This window comes from Myxocyprinus asiaticus, chromosome 33 (genome assembly GCF_019703515.2).
Source record: "Myxocyprinus asiaticus isolate MX2 ecotype Aquarium Trade chromosome 33, UBuf_Myxa_2, whole genome shotgun sequence".
Lineage (NCBI taxonomy): Eukaryota > Metazoa > Chordata > Actinopteri > Cypriniformes > Catostomidae > Myxocyprinus > Myxocyprinus asiaticus.
This window is the reverse complement of record NC_059376.1, coordinates 41,618,876-41,643,651: the sequence shown is the minus strand read 5'-3', so window position 1 is coordinate 41,643,651 and position 24,776 is coordinate 41,618,876. Positions and strand designations below refer to the sequence as shown.

Sequence of the window (24,776 nt, the reverse complement as noted above, 5' to 3'; positions counted from 1 at the left end):
TGTGTTGTATAGTGTAAAAAAGGTAGAAAGGACGGTAGCTACTTTATGATCCATATACTGATAAGGGCAGGCACCTCTGTTCAACTTGCAGTTTAAATGTTTATTTTTGCAGTGTGTTTGCCGCTGGCTGCTTTGTGTTGTAGTCCTCAGAGAAGTGTTGTCAAGTCAAGGTTTGTTCAACACTTGACCAATCAAGATTGACAGCTCTGCTAGCTCCTCTTAAAAGTTCCTACCTGTCAACAACATTTTTAAAACTTAGGGCAGTTTATGTGCCATTTAATAACAACAAGGATCATATTCCAAAAACAAAAAAGGCATTACACAGAAAGTATGCTGAATTATATATTGATTATGGTTTTGTAGCCTATACCTGTACCTGATGGTGTGTTCTATGCCTAGAAAGGGCAGTCATATTGAAGGTAAGGCAACTAAATATAGAGAAAATATAGAATTCACCACAATGGCTGATATACTGTAAGTACATTGAAAGCTTAACTACTTTATTGACAACTTAATTAAACCACACAAAATATTTAGAGACAAATAGTACCTCTATATTTGGGTCCAAGCATGAAAAGGTTTGGGAACCACTGTTCTAGAGGATGCCATCTAATATGCTTGTAGGTCCCTTGTAACCCTTATAACAATGATTACACCTGTAACAATTGTTTTTTTTTTTTTTGGAAGCTTTGCCCACAGGAACCACAAGTTTGGATGTAACCCCAACCAGGGCTGTGTTACAGAGCGGTGGCCAAGGTATGCCTGTAGTCACTAAGCAACTTGCATATGGTGCCATGATCTAATTGTACACAATTTTAACTTGTTTATTTTGCACAAATGTAGGTCCCTCCATCACTAGCACTCTGGATACAACGCAAGCACTCAAAGTAAGTTGGATTCTTGATCATTGTCATGCAAGTGTGCAAGTAGTTTTAAAGTAATACACCAACTAGTTGCCATTTTCCGCTACCAATGATACCATGGAAGTTTCAATAATCTGGGACTTTTCAGAGCCTGTGAAGTTCTGGGATTGATTTTTGTTTCCATTACCACCGTATGAATAACCAACAGTGAACGGTATGAAGTGCATCATAAAAAATGCTTCAGTTACACTACCTACTTCATTTTTAATGGGATGTTGTGCATGTGAAAACAACAGCTGCAAAATGGAACAAGTTATGTTAATCTTGTTTTTAATTGCATTTCACTCTTGTGGGGAAGATAACCACTCAGCTCGGCTGTTGGATTTCAGGCTTTTTACTGTTGGCATCAGCCTGAAATTCAACCAACAGTCTGAAATCTTCCACAACACCCAAGAAAGATAGGGGGTCAAAATCCCTGAGACAGGAAGACTATAAAAGGATTAACAAATTCAATCAATTAGTACCTGGGCATAACAAAGCCCCTACTGGATTTACATTGACTATGAATCTTGTGAATCTTGTAAACAAATGCTGAAGTATTTCCCGGAACAAAGACAGATTTTATTTTAAGAGAAGACTGAGTGACCTTTACAGCTGCCTATAAACACTCTAGCAACCACCTTGTACTTCTACTAGTACTCATTCTACTGTTATCTTAGTAATACTACTACGACATTTTTACTTTTTCTGAAATTTGTTGTTTATTATAGGACATTAAGAAATAAAAGGGTTGATTTTGAAATATTCAAACTTCAAGGCTACAATTACTTCTTCAATTACAGCTTCAGCAACATAAAGTACTGCTTAAAATACTTTTCTCATTTTTTTTTCCTCTTTGTCTTTCTTTATCTTTAGAGGCCTGCCACGAGAACCACCCCAAGATTCTGCAGAAGACTGTTGAAAACTTTATTGCAGATACCCTGAGATATGCTCCTCAAAGAGGGACTCAGGTCAGTGTTAATTAATAATAATAATAATTAATAATTCCTTACATTTATATAGCGCTTTCCTAGGCACTCAAAGCGCTTTACATAGTATAGGGGGAACCTCCTCAACCACCACTGAGTGCAGCATCCACCTAGATGATGCGACGGCAGCCATAGTGCACCAAACACCCACCGCACACTAGCTATATTGGTGGAGAGGAGAGTAGAGTGATGTAGCCAATTCAGGGATGGAGATTATTAGGAGGCCATGATAGATAAGTGCCAATGGGGGGAATTTGGCCAGGACACCGAGGTTATACCCCTACTCTTTATGAGAAGTGCCCTGGGATTTTTAATGACCACCGAGAGCCAGGACCTCGGTTTAACCTCTCATCCAAAAGACGGTGCTTTTAATAATTTGTTCAAAAAAACGGGTGCAAACTACTCGCTTTTCGGTGAATGTCGCTTTTTTTCACGTCAGTTTGGGTGACTTGTGTGAATCGTCCAGATTCTATTCAACTGTCAGACCCTGTTGCAAGGTCCTTACACCTTAAATTTCTTTTTTGGTTCCCAAAACAGGCTGTATGTAGGGGTGTAACGATTCATCGATCTGGATCGATGCATCGATCCAATAACCAACGATCCAATGTTATCAATACAACGCGTAAATATCGATAAAGAATTTTTAAGATGTACCTTCATTTTAATACTCTCATGTCAGCCACGTCTGAACGCATTTCCGTCAGGCAATGAAGCAACATTATTACATTCATTTCACTTTGAGCGCTAAATATGCTTTTCATGTGGGACACAGATGTGTGCAGGGTCTTTGAAGCCAAATTGTGCTCTGCTATCCGTGCGCGCGCGTCAACTGGGCTTCCCGTGAAACGCGAGCTCCAGACCAGTGACAGGATCAGGGCGAGCACATGAACCGGGCGCTCCTTAAAATGCGAACTCTCATGACAAACGCAGAGCGGCTCACATGCACGATTAATTCGGGCTTCCATCGATATTGTTGTGCATGCGACCCATTGCTATTTTAAAGTACCATGGAGCAGTTCAACCATCACGTGAAACGTCTTGACAACGCCGACATTCTGAACAGCACTAATGAGGGAAAGAGAAATCACTTGCTGCCCAGCTCCAGCATCAGTTGTAAGACTTTACACATCAACACTCTTACTAAAATGTATCCCAGTTAACTAACAGAATGTTTCATTACAACTGTGGAAGTTGTAGCCAAGAAAACCGAAACAAGTCATGGGTATGTAAGTACTTTGAATTGGATTACACTGAAAAATAAGCTGAAATCAAACGATTGATGATCACTTGTGTGTGACGTTATTTTTTAAATTATTATCTGTATAATAAAGTACTTGTTTTGTTGTGGATGTCCCAGTGCGGATACTAAATTTGCACATTTCAGAGAGCTCAATGAAATATTCAAATTATATTTTGGTTGCATTTGAGGGCAAAATGTTTTTGAAAAAATTGATTGTGTAAAATAGGCACATAATATCGGAATATCGATCGCAGGGTCCTGAATCGAATCAAATCAAAATCGTATCGCATCAGACTTTGAAGTAAATATCGGATCACAGGCCAAGAGAATCAATATAAGATCGTATCGTGATGAAACATCCAATTTACACCCCTTCCTGTATGTTGGTGTTAACATGTTTCCATCATTGAGCTTCTGCAGGTCTTAAAAAGTGCTGAATTCAGTTTCCTCAAGTAAAAGCCATAGGAAGTATTCAAAAGTCTTGTAAAGCTCAAATATATTTAACTGACCTTTTATATGACCAAAACAATCAGCAAATCTTTACATTTCTGCAGCTAAAACCAGCAAGTGTTTGACATTTTTGCTTGAAAAATGACTGAAACTATTAATCAAAACAGTTGTTGATTTCCTTATTTTAATCAGCTAGTCATTGCAGCCCTAAATATGTGATGTAAAAATAAATAATTGGCCTTGGTCACATGGTTATATGATATCCTGTCAGGTTTTTTTTTGTTTTTTTTTTTTTTGACGTCCGGTAGCACTCTCTTTTTTCACCACACGTGTTTGCATCCCTGAACGAAACATGTTAAAAAAATCTGTCACCCCATTTTCCTTTTGAAAAAAAAACAAGCACGTGATTCGTGATAAGCTGTGAGCAGATATTGCATGTGTGCGTAGAGGTGGCATATGTAAGTTAAGATGCACGGTGGGATGGCTTATTGTCAGTAGGCTTCCGTTTGGGCTAGTATTGTGTGAATTCTAGTTCCAATGAAATGATATTTCAGTGTAGTTTTTTGTTTGGAGGGAAGTTGAGTGAGTTTGCAGTGTCATTGCAGCTGACATAGCTGCGAAGTTACATGGTATAAATTGGATTTTGGTGACTCTGGAGATGATAATGTACATTTTCATAGAAAGTTTTTCATTTGTCAAAACCAAAGAAACTACTACTTTGTCAGAAAAATTTACATCAAAGCCGCCTTGCCCAGGACTAGAATGGAGTTACCAGTTTTAACTGTTAGGTTCATTTATCCGTCTTTTTTTAGTAGTAAATATAAATAAATTATTTGTATAGTATTGATGAAGAATTTGTGAGGAATTATTCACTGCCTTAGTCCAGATGCTATCCTGTTGTTTTAACAACCACAATCGCTATTGTAGGTTTGTGTGAGGTACAGCATACATGAAAAGCAACAGCATCCCCTATTTATGTGTAGTACATGGCACAAATCGTTATTGCACCCTTCAGATTTGAGGCTGATAGACAGAAGAACTGACCAACAGCGACTTGTGTTGCAGCTTAAAAAAAAGACCTGAGGAATCAGAAATTATTCTGATTTTAATTAATATTTTTGTCATAATGCAGGTGGATAATGGAGGAGCATCTGTGACTGAGGGCAATGAAAGTCCATTGATTCTTCGCCACGAAGATGCAGCAGCACGAGGGGAGCGGCCCCTCACTGTTGTCGGTGTCTGTGAGCTCTGAATAAATCAACAAAATGTACACAAATGTTTTAAAATGTTCTTTGAAATGTTCTTAATCTCATTTTTTCATATTTTCTTTTGTGTAATTTCTATTGCGTAATTTCGCCAATTCCTTCGTTTTGCATTTAATATTTAAAGAGCTTCAACAGTGGAGGAAAGAATGTGAAGCTGTGTGTTTTAATAAAGTTAAAAACAGTTTGTTACCACAAAACATTTGTATGTTTCTAAAGCATGTTATCCTACTCAAGTAATAACTGTCTGGGAACATTAAAAAAGCCTGACTTTATAAGAATGTTAATTGCATAATGTTCTAACAATCTTATCACTAAATATTTTTAAAATGTTTTTAGAGAACGTTATCCTACCTTTTCGGAGAGCATTTTGGGAACAAAATATAACTTCTTACAGAATTTTTTAAAATAATGTTAGGGCATGGGGGCCTGGGTAGCTCAGTGGTAAAAGACGCTGGCTTCCACCCCTGGAGTTCACTAGTTTGAATCCCAGGGCATGCTGAGTGACTCCAGCCAGGTCTCCTAAGCAACCAAATTGGCCCAGTTGCTAGGGAGGGTAGAGTCACATGGGGTAACCTCCTTGTGGTCGCTATATTGTGGTTCGTCTCGGTAGGGCGCGTGGTGAGTTGGGCATGGATGCCGCGGTGGATGGCGTGAAGCCTCCACACGCGCTATGTCTCCGTGGCAACGCGCTCAACAAGCCACGTGATAAGATGCGCAGGTTGGAGCTGGGATTCGTCCTCCACCACCTGGGCTGAGGCGAATCACTACGCGACCAAGAGGACTTAAAAGTCCATAGGGAATTGGGCATTCCAAATTGGGGGAAAAAATTAAAAATAAATCATGTTAGGGCATAATGTTCTAACAATGTTATCACTAAACATTTTAAGAAGGTTTCCACTTAACATTTTTAGAATGTTTCTAGAGAACGTTATCCTAACTTTTAGGAGAACATTCAAGGGACAAAAAAGAAAACTTGCCGCTGAAAACATTACTAGAACATTGCATGGTAATGCTCTCAGAACATCTTTAGAACAAAACATTTCTAGCTGGGTAACTAGTAGTTACTAAGCCCTTAGTGTGAACTTTAAGTCCCAATTTACGTGAGACCTTACACACAGCTGGTGCAACCCTACCCAGGTTACCGCCACCCCTCCTCTCACCCACACGCACAAGACAGTTGTGGTCTGGCTGTCAACATTAGTAATGGTTTTACCAGCAACCTTGTTCCCTGTCATCAAAAATGTATTAGCAAGCTAGCAGTCAATCTGCCAGAAAATGGCAAAAAGAAGGAAAGTTGACAGTGAAGGCAGGGCATTCCATGACAGGTGGATGTTGGAATATTTATTTGTTGACCATAAAGAAAAACCTGTCTGTCTCGTTTGCCAGGAGACTCTGGCTGTAATGAAAGAATAAGACGTCATTATGAGACAAAACACCGTGACAAATATGGGGACTTGGATAGACAGCAGAGGCAAAAGAAAGTGGCAGAGTTAAAGAAGGGCCTTGTACAACAGCACAACAGCAAACAATGTTTTCTAAAGCAAAAGCACAGAGTGATGCAGCACTAAAAGCCAGTTTTGTATTGGCAGAAGAAATGGCTAAATCAGGCCGACCATACACCGAGGGTGATTTTCTGAAGAAGTGCATGCTTAAAGTTAGCAATGTGCCGTGCCCCGATAAAAGGCAAGCGTTTGCCAATGTCAAGTCTTAGCAGAAATACAGTGGCGGATCATGTGGATGAGCTAGCTATCGATCTACAAGAGCAGCTCACTGAAAAAGGAAAATCCTTTGTAGCTTACTCGCTTGCTGTTGACGAGAGTACTGATGCTACAGACACTGCTCAATTGTCCATTTTTATCCGTGGGGTGGATTCCAACTTATCCATTACAGAAGAGTTCTTGGGGGTTAAAGCAATGCATGACACTACCACGGGATATTACATTTTTCAACAAGTAGAAAAATCTGTAAATGGAATGAAATTGCCTCGGGAGAATCTTACTGGACTGACAACGGACGGGGCACCTGCAATGTGCGGTGAAAGGAACGGATTGGTGGGGAGGATACGAGAAAAGATGTGGGAGGAGAATTGCCTGGGTGAGCTGACAGCATACCACTGCATAATACATCAGGAGGAGCTTTGTGGTAAAGTACTGAAGATGGATCATGTAATTAACACTGTAACAAAAGCAGTTAACTTCATCAGGGCTAAGGGTTTGAACCACCATCAGTTTCAGTCATTTGTATTGGGAGCATGAAGATGTACCAAACCACATAGATGTGCACTGGCTCAGCCGTGGGAAAGTTCTAAATAGATTTTTTTAGTTGCGTGAGGAAATACATCATTTCTTGGACAGCAAGGGCAAATACATCAAACTGCTCCAGGATAAAAGGTGGTTGTGTGAGTTGGCTTTTTTGTGTGACATAACAGGCCATCTCAACACACTTAACCTACAATTGCAGAGATGCAATCACGTGATCACCAACATGTATGACTCTGTAAAATCTTTCCAAACGAAATTGCATTAATGAAAGAATCAGATACAACAAGACAACTTGGGTCACTTTCCATCCAGGCAAACAATGGCAAACAAGCTCACCAGCATTGCTTTCCCAAGTGCACACTTTGCTGACAAACTGAGTATACTTCGGTCTGAGTTTGCAAGAAGATTTGTCTTCATTTGGCTTTACTCGTGAAACTCATGAAATTGAGTATTTTAACATTTAGGCCTGTGTTTTGGCCACAATGACTTCCATTGTAAGTGCCTCACTGTAACCCAAATTTGAGCTTTTTGTCTTTTCTTTTTTTATAAATAATTTTTTTTAGAAAGGGTGTGGTGCCGTGACCCAGATGGGAGTGAGGTTTAGGGGGGTGAGTGCAACAGTGGCCAGCTGGTACGTGCGGTGCAATGTGTAAACCTCACTCCCCTGGACTCGAGGTGAACTAGCGACTGACGCTAGGGGCTGTAGCCTTTAGCCTCCGCATTGCCATCCATGCCGGAGACACCGGTTCGAATCCCGCTCGGAGCAGGTCGAGCAGGACCGGTTACGTATATGAATGTATATCAGACCTGCTTTACGCTATCGTAACAGTAAAACCTTGTAGAATGTTTCCCATTATATATTTTGCCAGAAAAGTATGCTTCCATTTGTGCAACAAATCAGACAGTGTCACATTATACATGAATGGAGGGCCCCATTCCCTCTAACATTTACTAACGTAAAGTATTTGTAGGCATCCTTTGCTCCTTTATTGTGGCAAATGTAAATATGGTCCTGCCGTACAGTTGAACGTTACACTTGTTTTAAGATCCTTCAGTAATTGTTTCTGGTTTGATGGCAATAATTTCGATTCGACATTTTGGCTAAATCTCCTCAACTGTTTCTTCAACTGTTGATCGTGCACTGATACTGAAAGCTGATTGGATTGAGACTTTACATCTGATTATGTATTTGATTATGATTGGTCAATATGGATGGTGCAGATTTCATTTTTTTCTTTTAAGACACGTTTTGGACAAACATTTGTGTCAAGTTTACTTCCTCTTTTCAATCAGTTCCCAGAAAAAGATTAGTTCTGCAGTAGGAGGCGGGGCTGCATATGGGGCGGGACCATGCGTGTAGCTCCGCCCATAAAGTATCCTCATTGGCTTGCTCTTCTTTTCATTCATATTCAATCTTAGGGTGCGTTCCATTACACATACAGTTGCATTCTTTGTTTTCATGGTATTTGTTATATTTTTTACATATAAATCTTATGTCTTTGTGTTGGTCCAGAGCTGTTGAAGGAGAGAAGGGGGGGCAGCAAGGTGATTTGCAATTTATCACACTGTGGTGATATTCAGGTGTAGATTTCAGCTTTTGTGAGAGAGTTCTATGACGTTGATTCTCGCAGAGTTCTTTGACTTTTACCAGAAATGGCACCTATTGGTTGTAGACATTCTGGTGCCAGCCTTCCATGACCATAAAGAAAAACCTGTCTGTCTCGTTTGCCAGGAGACTCTGGCTGTAATGAAAGAATAAGACATCATTATGAAACAAAACACCGTGACAAATATGGGGACTTGGATAGACAGCAGAGGCAAAAGAAAGTGGCAGAGTTAAAGAAGGGCCTTGTACAACAGCACAACAGCAAACAATGTTTTCTAAAGCAAAAGCACAGAGTGATGCAGCACTAAAAGCCAGTTTTGTATTGGCAGAAGAAATGGCTAAATCAGGCCGACCATACACCGAGGGTGATTTTCTGAAGAAGTGCATGCTTAAAGTTAGCAATGTGCCGTGCCCCGATAAAAGGCAAGCGTTTGCCAATGTCAAGTCTTAGCAGAAATACAGTGGCGGATCATGTGGATGAGCTAGCTATCGATCTACAAGAGCAGCTCACTGAAAAAGGAAAATCCTTTGTAGCTTACTCGCTTGCTGTTGACGAGAGTACTGATGCTACAGACACTGCTCAATTGTCCATTTTTATCCGTGGGGTGGATTCCAACTTATCCATTACAGAAGAGTTCTTGGGGGTTAAAGCAATGCATGACACTACCACGGGATATTACATTTTTCAACAAGTAGAAAAATCTGTAAATGGAATGAAATTGCCTTGGGAGAATCTTACTGGACTGACAACAGACGGGGCACCTGCAATGTGCGGTGAAAGGAACGGATTGGTGGGGAGGATACGAGAAAAGATGTGGGAGGAGAATTGCCTGGGTGAGCTGACAGCATACCACTGCATAATACATCAGGAGGAGCTTTGTGGTAAAGTACTGAAGATGGATCATGTAATTAACACTGTAACAAAAGCAGTTAACTTCATCAGGGCTAAGGGTTTGAACCACCATCAGTTTCAGTCATTTGTATTGGGAGCATGAAGATGTACCAAACCACATAGATGTGCACTGGCTCAGCCGTGGGAAAGTTCTAAATAGATTTTTTTAGTTGCGTGAGGAAATACATCATTTCTTGGACAGCAAGGGCAAATACATCAAACTGCTCCAGGATAAAAGGTGGTTGTGTGAGTTGGCTTTTTTGTGTGACATAACAGGCCATCTCAACACACTTAACCTACAATTGCAGAGATGCAATCACGTGATCACCAACATGTATGACTCTGTAAAATCTTTCCAAACGAAATTGCATTAATGAAAGAATCAGATACAACAAGACAACTTGGGTCACTTTCCATCCAGGCAAACAATGGCAAACAAGCTCACCAGCATTGCTTTCCCAAGTGCACACTTTGCTGACAAACTGAGTATACTTCGGTCTGAGTTTGCAAGAAGATTTGTCTTCATTTGGCTTTACTCGTGAAACTCATGAAATTGAGTATTTTAACATTTAGGCCTGTGTTTTGGCCACAATGACTTCCATTGTAAGTGCCTCACTGTAACCCAAATTTGAGCTTTTTGTCTTTTCTTTTTTTATAAATAATTTTTTTTAGAAAGGGTGTGGTGCCGTGACCCAGATGGGAGTGAGGTTTAGGGGGTGAGTGCAACAGTGGCCAGCTGGTACGTGCGGTGCAATGTGTAAACCTCACTCCCCTGGACTCGAGGTGAACTAGCGACTGACGCTAGGGGCTGTAGCCTTTAGCCTCCGCATTGCCATCCATGCCGGAGACACCGGTTCGAATCCCGCTCGGAGCAGGTCGAGCAGGACCGGTTACGTATATGAATGTATATCAGACCTGCTTTACGCTATCGTAACAGTAAAACCTTGTAGAATGTTTCCCATTATATATTTTGCCAGAAAAGTATGCTTCCATTTGTGCAACAAATCAGACAGTGTCACATTATACATGAATGGAGGGCCCCATTCCCTCTAACATTTACTAACGTAAAGTATTTGTAGGCATCCTTTGCTCCTTTATTGTGGCAAATGTAAATATGGTCCTGCCGTACAGTTGAACGTTACACTTGTTTTAAGATCCTTCAGTAATTGTTTCTGGTTTGATGGCAATAATTTCGATTCGACATTTTGGCTAAATCTCCTCAACTGTTTCTTCAACTGTTGATCGTGCACTGATACTGAAAGCTGATTGGATTGAGACTTAACATCTGATTATGTATTTGATTATGATTGGTCAATATGGATGGCGCAGATTTCATTTTTTTCTTTTAAGACACGTTTTGGACAAACATTTGTGTCAAGTTTACTTCCTCTTTTCAATCAGTTCCCAGAAAAAGATTAGTTCTGCAGTAGGAGGCGGGGCTGCATATGGGGCGGGACTATGTGTGTAGCTCCGCCCATAACGTATCCTCATTGGCTTGCTCTTCTTTTCATTCATATTCAATCTTATGGTGCGTTCCATTCCAAAGGGGCTCATCCCTATACCCTAATCCCTTCTGAGGGTTTGCCCTCCAGAGTGAGAGCTTCAAAGGGTTGAAGGGTGTAGGGCTCAAAAATATATTAGTCATAGGCGGAGCATGTTTAAGTCTGGGCGAGGCTTACTGTCTCAGTTCCTCCACCTCGTACAGCATACAAACTTTAATTACTAGCGGGAAGGGAAAGCTGACTCTAGATCAGTGGCCGTGTCCAAATTAATCTTAAAATGTAAATTGCTTGAATCACTGCATGGGTTGTCTTAATTTCTGAAAGAATATAATATTTTAAAACAAATATAAAATAACATAGTGCAATTCTTACATTTAATACATATTTATTCAATTAAAGTTGCACTGAAACAAGTGTATCCGCATTTGTAACATTCCATTCCTTGTATCCATTCACATTTAAACCAATAGCCTAAGCATCCAATCAAACTCGAAATGATCCAGCATGGAGATGACTGAAAATACATTTATCATTGTTCCTTGAGCTTGTGAAGAAGACTCTCCCCACTGGATTTTATTTTAATTTCCAAAACTTTAAATCAACTGCATGACATAAGCCTATAGGCAGGGGCGTAGATTCCAGCGGGGATGGAGGGGAGGTAACCCCCTCAATAATCAAAACAAGCATGTACATGCAGTTGAATGCAGGGGTTAAATTGTTGGGGAACCTTAAAATCATGTGATTGCTGTTCTAACATCCATTCAATTAAAAATATGGGTGTCTAAATATGTATATTCATAGGCCTGTATGGTATTTCATAGAATATACTAATATATATATATATATATATATATATATATATATATATATATATATATATATATATATATATATATATTCTCTCAGATGAATCTCTTTGATTGGGATTCTATTATGTAATTTGTTTGTCATTATTTAACTTAATTGTGAACATGGATATTTGATTTAGTATTTTACATTAAATGACAATATATATATATATATATATATATATATATATATATATATATATATATATATATATATATATTTAATAATGATGTCAGATGTATTTTATGCATTTTATGAAAATCAGATGACAGCTTGAAAGTTTAGCGTCCTCTTGCATGAGGTAAGGCGTCACCTCGCCTGTGTTAAACTATCCACTTATTTTACAGTTTAAAAGTATGCTAAATGCACATTCTTAATACAGCTTTGACATCACAAACTAAGCAAAGTTGCTACTGCATATTGATCTCAGAAATGGGTGAGCAGTTGACTCCATACAGCATTTTGTGATTTCTACTAATTAGATTTCTGACCACAGAACAATAGAAGCGCAGTATGGTGTCGAAGCATAAAAGAAATAGAATAAACCGACAAACAAGCAAAGGTGCTGACCTTTGCAGGCCAGTTTAAGCCCTGACTGAATGTATGGCTCCAGATGGCAATAACTGTATTTAAATGTATTATTATTATTCATTGTATTATTATTATTATTATTATTATTATTATTATTATTATTATAAGCCTATAAGCCCATTATTATAACTCGGGGTGTAGCCTTACCATGCAGTTCATTCACCCTCTGCCTATGATGTACAGTGAAAAAAGTTACATTTTGGTCTGTTCTCACCCAAAAAATTTATTAGATCGCTTCTGAAGACATGGATTAAACCACTGGAGTCGAATGGATTCCTTTCATGCTGCCTTTATGTGCTTTTTGGAGCTTCAAATTTTGGACACCATTCACTTGCATTGCATAGACCTACAGAGCTGAAATATTCTTCTAAAATCTTAATTTGTGTTCAGCAGAAGAAAGAAAGTCATCTCTTTAAATACCGCTAAATAATATTACAACATCATTTGATGACATTGTTGTAACTCCATGCCAAGACACCAGGGGGCGGTGTGCTTTCATCTCTCCAGATCTCAGAGTCAAACAGGAAGTCGGATGACATGCGCAGCTCACAGCGTGTTTTGTACTATTATTATTTTAATCAGTCGTTTTCCGAGAGTTTTGTCATATAACTCTGGATGAAGGGTTTTATTTTTCTTATCATAGTTTATCTAACGGTTTTATTATAGTCTTAATGATTTGCATCCCCCAGGATATATTTAAAAGGTTTGTTATACATATTCATATGTCTTTCTTACCGTTTTTAACTCTTATGTCAAAGTACAGCTTCGTTTTCAATGTGTTTTACTTTAATTAGCTCAAAGTTATTTGTTGTACCTTTTTGTCACAGGACAACAATTTGGCTACTTGCATGTTGTTTTAACCACGAATGATTTGATAGATTTTTTTTTTTTTTTTTTTTTTAAATATCACCTACTCTAAATATTATTGTTAAATAATATTAATATGAAGAAAAAAAAAATTATTTAATTAATTATTCTATTTAAAATAAACGCAGAGAACCAGCTTTGTTTTAAAATATGATTAATATTTGAAAAACCTTTTTCCACCAAATGTAACCAGCATGCAAGGAGCCAATTTGATTTTTATTTTATTTATGTTTACTGTCTTAGGATGGCTACACTACATGACATTTATTTGGTGGACAAAGTTTTTCTAATATTAACCACATTTTAAAACAATTGCCTCACTGCTTACTGTTTTAAATAATAAAATATTATTTAATATTATTATTATTTAATATTTTTATTAATAATAATAATAATATAAGTAGTGCATAATATTATTTTATTTAAAAATAAAATATATTTAATTTATGTTTTATTTTAAGCCACACAAAAAATATCAAAATGACATTGAACTCAGAAAATAAAAACAAGTGTATTTATTCAAGTCGTTTTTTTTATTTTATTTTATTTATTTATTTTTTTTTTTTTTTTTTTGGTGTGAATTGCATTTTTAATATATTTTAAAATAATTTAATTATAGATCTGGACAAAAAATATAGTTTCACGTCATTGAACAGTTTTTCACTTTAATGTTAATGTTAACCCAAATTTACCCTGAAATTATTCCAAAATACTCTTGGTACATTTAAATACTCTGAACTTTCTTATTCATATGTATATATGATTTTTTGACAGTTCTTAACTTGCCTGTTCCTCTTAAATCCTCCGCAGTGTGTGCCATCATGCCCGTCCAGTGCAGTAACTGTGTGCAAAGACGTGCTGTGCTCAAACGGCCCAAGACTGGACACTCCCTTTGTAAGGACTGCTTCTTCTGGGCCTTTGAGGAGGAGATCCATCAAACCATCGTGTCTGCTGGACTCTTCAATCGCGGGGAGACCGTGGCCATTGGAGCCTCGGGTGGGAAGGACTCGACTGTGCTGGCCCATGTGATGAAGGTTTTGAATGAGCGTTATGATTACGGACTCAATCTTCTGCTGCTGTCTGTGGATGAGGGCATCACCGGTTATAGAGATGATTCACTGGAGACGGTGAAGAGAAACCAGCAGCAGTATGAGCTGCCGCTTAAGATCGTGTCTTATGAGGAGCTGTACGGATGGACGATGGATGCCATCGTGAAGCAGGTTGGGTTGAAGAACAACTGCACGTTCTGTGGCGTGTTCCGCAGACAGGCGCTGGATAGGGGAGCTATGATGCTGAAAGTGGACAAGATCTGCACAGGTGATTAATTCCAAGATATATCCTATCACGTCATAAAAGAATAGTTACACCCAATACTGTAAAAAGTTTAAAACCGTAATTATGCAAGTAGCCAGAAATTACACATTTCACCTTTAAATGATAAGGGCCATTTAATAAAACAAGTGCTTTTTCAGGTTAATAAAGTGATTTTTACAGTGAATATTCATTTGATTAATACAGTTCTATCAGACAGTTTGTGTTTAAGAATGAATAAATTGCATTGTGCCATCGCAAGCTAAATTAATTAATTTTAATATATGCTGGTACATAATTATGCCTTCAGAAAAATTCAGAAGTGACGCATAATGTGAGTATTTAAGGTTGATAGTTGCTGAAGCAAAGAAATGCTCTTGAAATTCTTAAGTAGTCTGGGCAGTTTCCTTAAACTGACATTTGTTTTGGTTTGATCAGGTCACAATGCAGATGACGTGGCGGAGACGGTGCTGATGAACGTCCTGCGAGGGGACATAGCACGACTCAGGCGCTGCACCGACATCAGCACGGCCAGTGAAGGAGAGGGCGCCATACCACGCTGCAAGCCCCTCAAATACGCCTATGAGAAAGAGATCGTCCTCTACGCCTATTTTAAAAAGCTTGATTACTTTTCCACAGAGTGCATCTACTCACCCAACGCCTACCGGGGCCACGCTCGTGCCTTCCTCAAAGACCTGGAGTCCATCAGGCCCAGCTCCATCATAGACGTCATCCACTCCGGAGAAACCCTCTCGATAAAGGAGGGAGTGAAGATGCCCGTTCAGGGAACATGCTCGCGCTGTGGGTACATCTCGAGTCAGGCCTTGTGTAAGTCCTGTGTTCTGTTGGAGGGTCTGAATAGAGGTTTACCCAAGCTGGGCATCGGGAAACATCACCGTCTGCACGGCAAAATTCTCGCACAGGAGCCTTTGACCGAGCAGGAAGAGAAGAAACTGAAAGCTGTAGACTTCTGACAACATTAGGACTAGATTTTAAAAAATGGACGTTTGAGTGACGTGTCACTTGTATTTTAAGGATGTCTGGGATGAATGTTGGGAATCAAAGTGTGTTCAGGCTCCAGTGATTATATGTTTACATGTCAACTACAGGAACCTGAATTGAGTTTATTTAAGATGCAAATGCAAACTGTGGCTGTAGAACAACTTTGTTTGATTAGTGCAATTTCAAAACTAGAGATATTGTTTTAAAAACAAACATTTGTTCCATTTACATTTCAAATGCATTATGATTTTCTTATTTAAACAATAAAAAGACAATCAAATTAATCATTTCTCATTTAGCTTCTGATTATTTTATTTGAAATGAAAATAGGATGCTTTCTGAGACTGAACAGAGACAGATAAGTACTTCTGCAGGATAGAGAGAATACAGGACAGTTTCTGACTGTGAGGGAAGTATATGACACGCTTCTGTGTGATCACACACACATAATGACTTTCAATTATTTGTGATCTTCTGAGACAGTTCATGGACAAATCATTAGTATCTGACTATGAGACTCCTCTTTAGATGTACATATAATTTTCTGAGTTGGTTATATTTTGTATAAATGTTTTATGAACTTTTATTACATTAAGATCATGCATTTGAAATCAGATCTTCACTTATAGTGTAACTTTATATGTATACATAGAGTATAAGTATGAAAAATATACACACAAAATTTGCAGGTCTAGATAGAAAGTTCAATAGACAGGATAATCGGATCACAACCACATCAAAATACTTCCACACCTGTTAGTCTACTGCGCATGATGATGCACAGTGTTTGTACTGGTTGTCTGACAGAACAGCAGTAAAGAGACTTCATTAAGGCACCAGTATACAGTCAACAAATGGATTCAGGTACAGCAGACAGGAAATAAATATGGTTGAAGAGAACCATATCTCAAAATCACCAATGTGCCTTAAAAGCACCATACTTGCTGAAGGGAGGATGATAAATGTGTAATTCAGCAGCACCAGGAACAGACTGCCCAAAACTACTTTGCTCTTATGAGGAGTAAGTGATATTGAGTAAGAGAGACCCCTCCAAGTACCAACAAACACAGAATGATTATTGGGTAGGGGATCAAATACGCTATACCTTGGGACCAGACATCAAAATAAACATCGGTGTCTATTGTTAAAAACGTGAGAGGCACAAACCAGATGATGACAGAAATCAAACAGGAGGATTTTAGTGAATTGTGAGTTCTGCATCAGATAGGATGAGCAACCAACAGATATCTTTCAAAAGCAATACATGGCATAAAATACAAACCCACAGTCAAAGAATAGATGTATGCACTCCACAGGTTGACAGACGTTTTGTGTATCAGTATGAGATCTGAAAGAATCAAATTTATGACAAAAACTGATGCAGCATGTTGAGACTTGATGAGAAAATACACCGCAAACAGAGTTAAGAGCGTGATTGGAATCTCAATGATTAAAATAATGATTGTGCAAAGAGTACTTCATCATTATATACAGATGAGCGGTTGAAGTTTTATCATGGTGTCATGAAATCTTGACAGTAAACATTGAAATAATAAAAAACCTGTCATTAGTTTTATAAGTTTTTGAAACAGAAAAAAACATTTTGATATATTCAGTCAATATCATGCAGTCGGTCAAAGCACTTAAAGGGATAGTTCACCCAAAAATGAAAAGTGATCAGACCTTTGCAGCACCAAAAATCACATAAAGGAAACATAAAAGTAACCTATACAGTGCATCCGGAAAGTATTCACAGCGCTTCACTTTTTCCACATTTTGTTATGTTACAGCCTTATTACAAAATGGATTAAATTCATTATTTTCCTCAAAATTCTACAAACAATACCCCATAATGACAACGTGAAAGAAGTTTGTTTGAAATCTTTGCAAATGTATTAAAAATAAAAAACGGAAAAAATCACATGTATATAAGTATTCACAGCCTTTGCTCAGTACTTTGTTGTAGCACCTTTGGCATCAATTACAGCCTCAAGTCTTTTTGAGTATGATGCTACACGCTTGGCACACCTATTTTTGGGCAGTTTCTCCCATTCTTCTTTGCAGGACCTCTCAAGCTCCATCAGGTTGGATGGGGAGCGTCGGTGCACAGCCATTTTCAGATCTCTCCAGAGATGTTCATTCGGGTTCAAGTCTGGGCTCTGGCTGGGCCACTCAAGGACATTCACAGAGTTGTCCCGGAGCCACTCCTTTGTTATCTTGGCTGTGTGCTTAGGGTTGTTGTCCCGTTGGAAGATAAACCTTCGCCCCAGTCTGAGGTCCTGAACGCTCTGGATCAGGTTTTCATCAAGGATGTCTCTGTACATTGCTGAATTCATCTTTCCCTCGATCCTGACTAGTCTCCCAGTTCCTGCCGCTGAAAAACATCCCCACAGCATGATGCTGCCACCACCATGCTTCACTGTAGGGATGGTATTGGCCAGGTGATGAGCGGTTTCTGGTTTCCTCCAGACATGACGCTTGCCATTCAGGCCAAAGAGTTCAATCTTTGTTTCTCATGGTCTGAGAGTCATTCAGGTGCCTTTTGGCAAACTCCAAGTAGGCTGTCATGTGCCTTTTACTGAGGAGTGGCTTCCGTCTGGCCACTCTACCATACAGGCCTAATTGGTGGAGTGCTGCAGAGATGGTTGTTCTTCTGGAAGGTTCTCCTCTCTCCACAGAGAAATGCTGGAGCTCTGTCAGAGTGACCATCGGGTTCTTGGTCACCTCACTGACTAAGGCCCTTCTCCCCCGATCGCTCAGGCGGCCAGCTCTAGGAAGAGTCCTGGTGGTTCCAGACTTCTTCAATTTACGGATGATGGAGGCCACTGTGATTATTGGGACCTTCAATGCTGCACAAATTTTTCTGTACCCTTCCCCAGATCTGTGCCTCGATACAATCCTGTCTCGGAGGTCTACAGACAATTCCTTGGACTTCATGGCTTGGTTTGTGCTCTGACATGCACTGTTAACTGTGGGACCTTATATAGACAGGTGTGTGCCTTTCCAAATCATGTCCAATCAACTGAATTTACCACAGGTGGACTCCAATCAAGTTGTAGAAACATCTCAAGGATGATCAGTGGAAACAGGATGCACCTGAGCTCAATTTTGAGTGTCATGGCAAAGGCTGTGAATACTTATTTACATGTGATTTTTTTCATTTTTTCTTTTTAATAAATTTGCAAAGATTTCAAACAAACTTCTTTCACGTTGTCATTATGGGGTATTGTTTGTAGAATTTTGAGGAAAATAATGAATTGAATCCATTTTGGAATAAGGCTGTAACATAACAAAATGTGGAAAAAGTGAAGCGCTGTGAATACTTTCCAGATGCACTGTATGACTCCAGTGGTTAAATACAAAAATTTAAGTCCATTTTTACTCTAAATCTCTACTTTCAGGTTTACATGTGAAAGTGGAGATTTAGAGTAAAAAAGAACTTAAATTTTGATCTGTTTCTCACCCACACCTATCATATAGCTTCTGAAGACATGGATTAAAACACTGGAGTCTTATGGATTACTTCTATGTTTCCTTTATGTGCTTTTTGGAGCTACAAAGGTCTGATCACCATTCACTTGCATTGTATGGACCAACAGAGCTGAGATATTCTTCTAAAAATCTTCATTTGTGTTCTGCAGAAGAAAGTCAGTCATGCACATCTGGGATGGCATTGAATTGAATTTTTTTTTTGTGGAATATCCCTTTAACATGTTTCTTTTTATCTGTTTAATTGATGCCACTCGAGTTCCTCATCAGGTTCCCACTTTACATTTTCATTCAAAGAAAAATACGTTTGATGAATATGATAAAACAAAATGGGTTTCACATGCACAAAGATAGCTTACAATATGAACACACACATGAGAGGACATGATCTCACCTGAATCAGACTGTAGAGAAAAACCTCAAAGCTGCATTAAACATCATCTGTCTGTAATGCAGGTGTTTTAGTCGAACCGCATGTCAGCTGACACGAGCAATCAGCAAATGAATCCAAAATGATGCAAAAAGATCAAGATGAAGAAGACTAAACGTCTAACTAAACATCTTAGGGAGCTGGGAGTTGACTTGACTAGCTGATTGTCGGCTGGATTTTCATTGCGATTGACAATAAAACACTGATGAAATATGTTAGAATTGAACATGGATATGAGTTTGCTGACTGTATACTTCACATACTGGTTCTTGTGATGTAAAATGTACAAACACTAAAACTGTAAACAATAAGGTTTTTGTCTATTTTCTTCTATAGAAGAATTTAACATTTTATTGACTCTGAGAAACTTTAATATTCCCTCCATTTTACACCACTGAGTGTTTTTGTTCAACATCTCTTGAGTATCAGAACTGCACTTTCCCTGACAATTACAAACCATTTGCTCTGTTATTAATATAATGAAAGCTTGTTTTGAAATAATAATAATAAAAAAAAATTCTTCTCAAAACTTGTAACTAATGGATTACTTTGTGGTTGTACATTTCCTATCTCTAATTTCCTTCTAATCAGCATTTCTTCATTATAAACATTACTGATACATCATATATTTTTTGCTTTTGGTCTTTGGTAGACATAACCACCCAACTGTATAATGCTTCTAAATGGCACCTATTTATTCAATGGGTTTCTATAGAGCACTATGTGTGTGTGTGTGTGTGTGTGGTATTAAGATTGTGATTCAAAGGCATATCCATGTCTCTGTACATAAACATCAGGGACATTACAAGCTCATGGTTTGCTCTTGTAAGGGAGCAGTCTTAGTTTCAGTAGAAGTTATTTCCAGCTCTAGCAAAAATTAGCAGAAGTTGTCTAAGAGGGCATCAACTATTCTTGATATCACACAATGGCTTCACATCCTGCACTGAACCTTTCTTTAAAAGAACATATCGTGTTTCTGTCAACGTCTGGTACATATACTGTACATATCAGTCATATGTAGAATAAATGCAAATGATTACAATATTTATGCTATCACATATCACACATATGTTCATCGGTTGCTAAATAAAATCTTTGGTTTTAAATGGATAATATAGGTCTTCAATGCATACCAATATAAAAGTTTTATTTTCATATAATCTTACTCTCTTTTCCTGACCATTTATGAGAGCTCATCTTACAGAAATGTATGTACTGTACTTCACCAAATAATCTTTCAAATAATCTTTTCATTAAATTCATTATTCATATTTTGTTAAGCTCTCCTATTGTGTGCTGATTCTACATGCATCAATGACCAACTCAACCAATTGTTCAACCACGTGCATCAGTCCACAAACATCACAGTTATTTAAAATTGGTTTCGTGCTTTTATGTGCAGAAACTAACATTTACAAACATGTACAGGATGTGCAGGATGCAGAACATGTTACACGAACAAATAACAAATTACGTGATTATTCAATATGCAAGCATGAATACAGCCCTGGGTCTTCCTCGCATATGCACTCCTCTTCCTCATGCTACCAGTCTACCTGCTCTTTCAGCCATGTTTGCATTACACAATCATTACAAAGTTGGCCCATTTTGTATAGATGGTAAACACATTGATACTGTAAAACAAAACAGCAGAGTTGGTCATCAGCTAAAAGAGCAATCAGATGTGGTAGGATTTACTAATTGTTTTACATTTAATTTTTTTTTTATACCTTGAGTATTATTCAGTATGAAATGATGGTAGAAATACAGTAGCCCAAAGAACACTACTGTCTAATTCAGTTTATTTTTGCTTTGAAAACAGTAAAAGTGTGCAAAATTGGCTGTATGCATTAGAGTATATCTGTCGGTTGTGTTTGAGTGAGAAATTATTTTATTTTGAAAGATGTGGTCATTGAACGCATTTTGTATCAGTGCATTGAAAAGATGATTCACAGTTTAGTCCACAGACACTGATGTTGCGGTGATAGCATGAAGAGTTTTGAAAATGTATACAAGATGACCAAGACATGAAAACCTAAATTTGAATAGTTCTTTATTAAAGTGGTACAGAATGTATGGTGCGAGATCAGTGACTGAATTTTAATTCACGACTGTAACAATTTTAAAAAGATTTTTGGGGTGTGTTTAATACATTTGTGTTTAAAAAAAAAAAGCTGTTTTTTTTTTAAAGGTGGATTTAGCTGCAAATATTCCTATTATAAAATTATAGTTTCAAATTTTCAGATTAAGAAGAAATTCAGAAATCTCTCTTCTTACATCACAAGAACCAGTATGTGAAGTATACAGTCAGCAAACTCATATCCATGTTCAATTCTAACATATTTCATCAGTGTTTTATTGTCAATTGCAATGAAAATCCAGCCGACAATCAGCTAGTCAAGTCAACTCCCAGCTCCCTAAGATGTTTAGTTAGACGTTTAGTCTTCTTCATCTTGATCTTTTTGCATCATTATGGATTCATTTGCTGATTGCTTGTGTCAGCTGACATGCGGTACGACTAAAACACCTGCATTACAGACAGATGATGTTTAATGCAGCTTTGAGGTTTTTCTTTCAGTCATTATCTGACATAAACACTGTCCATCTGAAGTGATGTTCCTGAGTGAATTCAGACTATAAAAGAAGCATGATCAGCTCATAAACAGCATCATCTACTGATGAGCAACATCTTCAGTCCTGATTCCAGGTAAGATCATGTCATCTCGTGTGTATATTGAGTTGCAGCTTCTGATGTCTCTGTGGATCTATAGGAATTAAAGTTAACACATGTAGTGCAGCTGTACATCTTCTCCCTCCAAACTTTAGCTTTGAGTGTTTTCTTTCAGGTCCTTGATGTGACAGAATCACTCTGTTTTTTTACGGGCCGTGCTCTTTGTTCATTCAGATGATTAAAGTCCTGTATGATATCATGATCAGCTCATAAACAGCATGTATCACTTGGAGGGGTCTCTCTTACTCAATATCACTTACTCCTCATAAGAGCAAAGTAGTTTTGGGCAGTCTGTTCCTGGTGCTGCTGAATTACACATTTATCATCCTCCCTTCAGCAAGTATGGTGCTTTTGAATTACATTGGTGTTCTTATGTTATTGTGGGGTTCAGCCATTGATAGAGTTTACAGATTGCCTTGTTGTCTCCTGTTTCTGAATCCACTTGCAGATTGTTTATTGTACTTGTTCATGAGGAGTGATGCTGGTGATATAATGAAGTCTCTCTTTGACAGACATCAGAATTCAACACAAATTACAACCAGTACAAACACTGATTATCATAATGTGCAGTAGACTAACTGGTGTGTAAAGTGTGAAAGTATTTTGATGCGATTGTGATATAATTATTTGTATCTTCCTGTCTATCTGAAAGAACTGCATAATCTTGGGTGTATTAGAAGTTCTTAAATGAGTTTGTATAAAACATTAATAATCTCAGAAAATTATATGAACATCTCATATGAGTCTCGTAGTAAGACAATATGAAAACTTTATCTTATGATTTTTCCATGAACTGTCTCAGAATGTCACAAACAGTTCAATGTAATTTTGTGTTTTTTCTCGATTGCTAACACACTATAACTCATTCTGTTGGCAATACTGTCTTTTTTTTATGTATATTTACTGTAGCAAACAATCTACTACTGTTTAATAAGTTCAAATATAAACAGTTTGATACATCCATTTCAAATCAGCTTAATAAAGGTCATAATGAAGCACTGACTGCTAAGTATAAAGTGAAAACTTGATATGCCTAATTAACCAATTATTAATAATGCATTACTCTGGGGGGCCTGGGTAGCTCAGCAAGTATTGACGCCGACTGCCACCCCTGGAGTCGCGAGTTCGAATCCAGAGTGTGCTGAGTGACTCCAGCCAGGTCTCCTAAGCAACCAAATTGGCCTGGTTGCTAGGTATGGTAGAGTCACATGGGGTAACCTCCTCGTGGTCATGATTAGGGGTTCTTGATCTCAATGGGGCATGTGGTAAGTTGTGCGTGGATCGTGGAGAGTAGCATGAGCCACCACATGCTGTGAGTCTCCGCGGTGTCATGCACAACGAGTCACGTGATAAGATGCGCGGATTGACGGAGGCAACTGAGACTTGTCCTCCGCCACCCCGATTGAGGTGAGTAACTACGCCACGATGAGGTCCTACTAAGTAGTGGGAATTGGGCATTCCAAATTGGGAGAAAAGGGGATAAAAAATACTATATATATATATATATATATATATATATATATATATATATATATATATATATATATATATATATATATATATATATATTGCATTACTCTGAAAAGTTGGCCATGAATAACAAGGTAACAGATACAGAGGAAGATGAAGTGGCAGAAGAACAGTCGTCCCCAGAGATGTCATGCCCATACAGACTGAGGGGGCATATGTCCCCTTAGATTTTTGAGCCAAGAGGATTTTTAATGGATTATTTGATCTTTCAAAAACGTAGTAGTTGTACCTCTGATAATAAAATTAAATAGTTATTGAATGTAAAATGAATGTCTGTGGCAGAAATCTTAATTCATTTGTCTAAATTCTGTCTGTCCAAGTCCAATAAGTCACATACAGTATGTTCCGCTACACGCAATGTCCCGTGGCTGCTGCCAAGGGAGAGTGCATTGCTAAAACAAGCCTCTATTTCAACATGCTTCAAGTCAACCACCATCATTACAGTGCCTGAATGACTACTGCCCAGTTGCACTCACAGCACTTTATTGATTTCAGTTCAGCATTTAACACCCTCATCTCCCAGACCTTTACTATTAATCTGCCTCATCTTAACATATCACTCTGCAACTGGGTCCTAGCCTTGCTGAGCAACAGGCCTCAGGTCATCAGAATCCACACCAGTACACCCTGCTGACCCACGACTGCAGCGCCAAACACAAAGACAATCACATCCTTACATCTGCAGAAAATACCACATGCATGGGGCTCATGCACGTGGGAAATGATCTCTCACTTAACATCGGCAAGACCAGGGAGCTGATTGTTGACTTCAGGCAGCACAGAGCAGCCTGCCTACCCCATCTGCACATCAGCGGTGAGGGTGTGGAAACAACACATAGCATCAAATTCTCTAAAGACCACTCATGGTC

General features: G+C 38.4%; 1 protein-coding gene and 2 pseudogenes across 1 annotated transcript; all 3 read left to right on the top strand.

Annotated features, from left to right (window-relative positions):
• Positions 1 to 6,121: 6,121 nt before the first annotated feature.
• LOC127424092 (general transcription factor II-I repeat domain-containing protein 2B-like) lies at positions 6,122 to 7,540 on the top strand (annotated as a pseudogene).
• Positions 7,541 to 8,315: 775 nt separating this feature from the next.
• On the top strand, positions 8,316 to 10,147 carry LOC127424091 (general transcription factor II-I repeat domain-containing protein 2B-like; annotated as a pseudogene).
• Positions 10,148 to 13,062: 2,915 nt separating this feature from the next.
• LOC127423748 (cytoplasmic tRNA 2-thiolation protein 1) lies at positions 13,063 to 16,011 on the top strand. Its single transcript, XM_051668300.1, has 3 exons — positions 13,063 to 13,250; positions 14,225 to 14,731; positions 15,164 to 16,011. The coding sequence occupies exons 2-3, from the start codon at positions 14,236 to 14,238 to the stop codon at positions 15,697 to 15,699; spliced, it is 1,032 nt and encodes a 343-aa protein (XP_051524260.1). The 5' UTR covers positions 13,063 to 13,250; positions 14,225 to 14,235; the 3' UTR covers positions 15,700 to 16,011.
• The last annotated feature ends 8,765 nt before the right edge of the window (positions 16,012 to 24,776 follow it).

What these genes read in the sequence shown, in the direction of transcription:
- LOC127423748 (XM_051668300.1), top strand. Translation starts at nt 14,236, where the DNA reads ATGCCCGTCCAGTGCAGTAACTGTGTGCAAAGACGTGCTGTGCTCAAA. An exon ending in AGTGGACAAGATCTGCACAG is followed by an intron (nt 14,732 to 15,163) that starts GTGATTAATTCC and finishes TGGTTTGATCAG; the next exon opens with GTCACAATGCAGATGACGTG.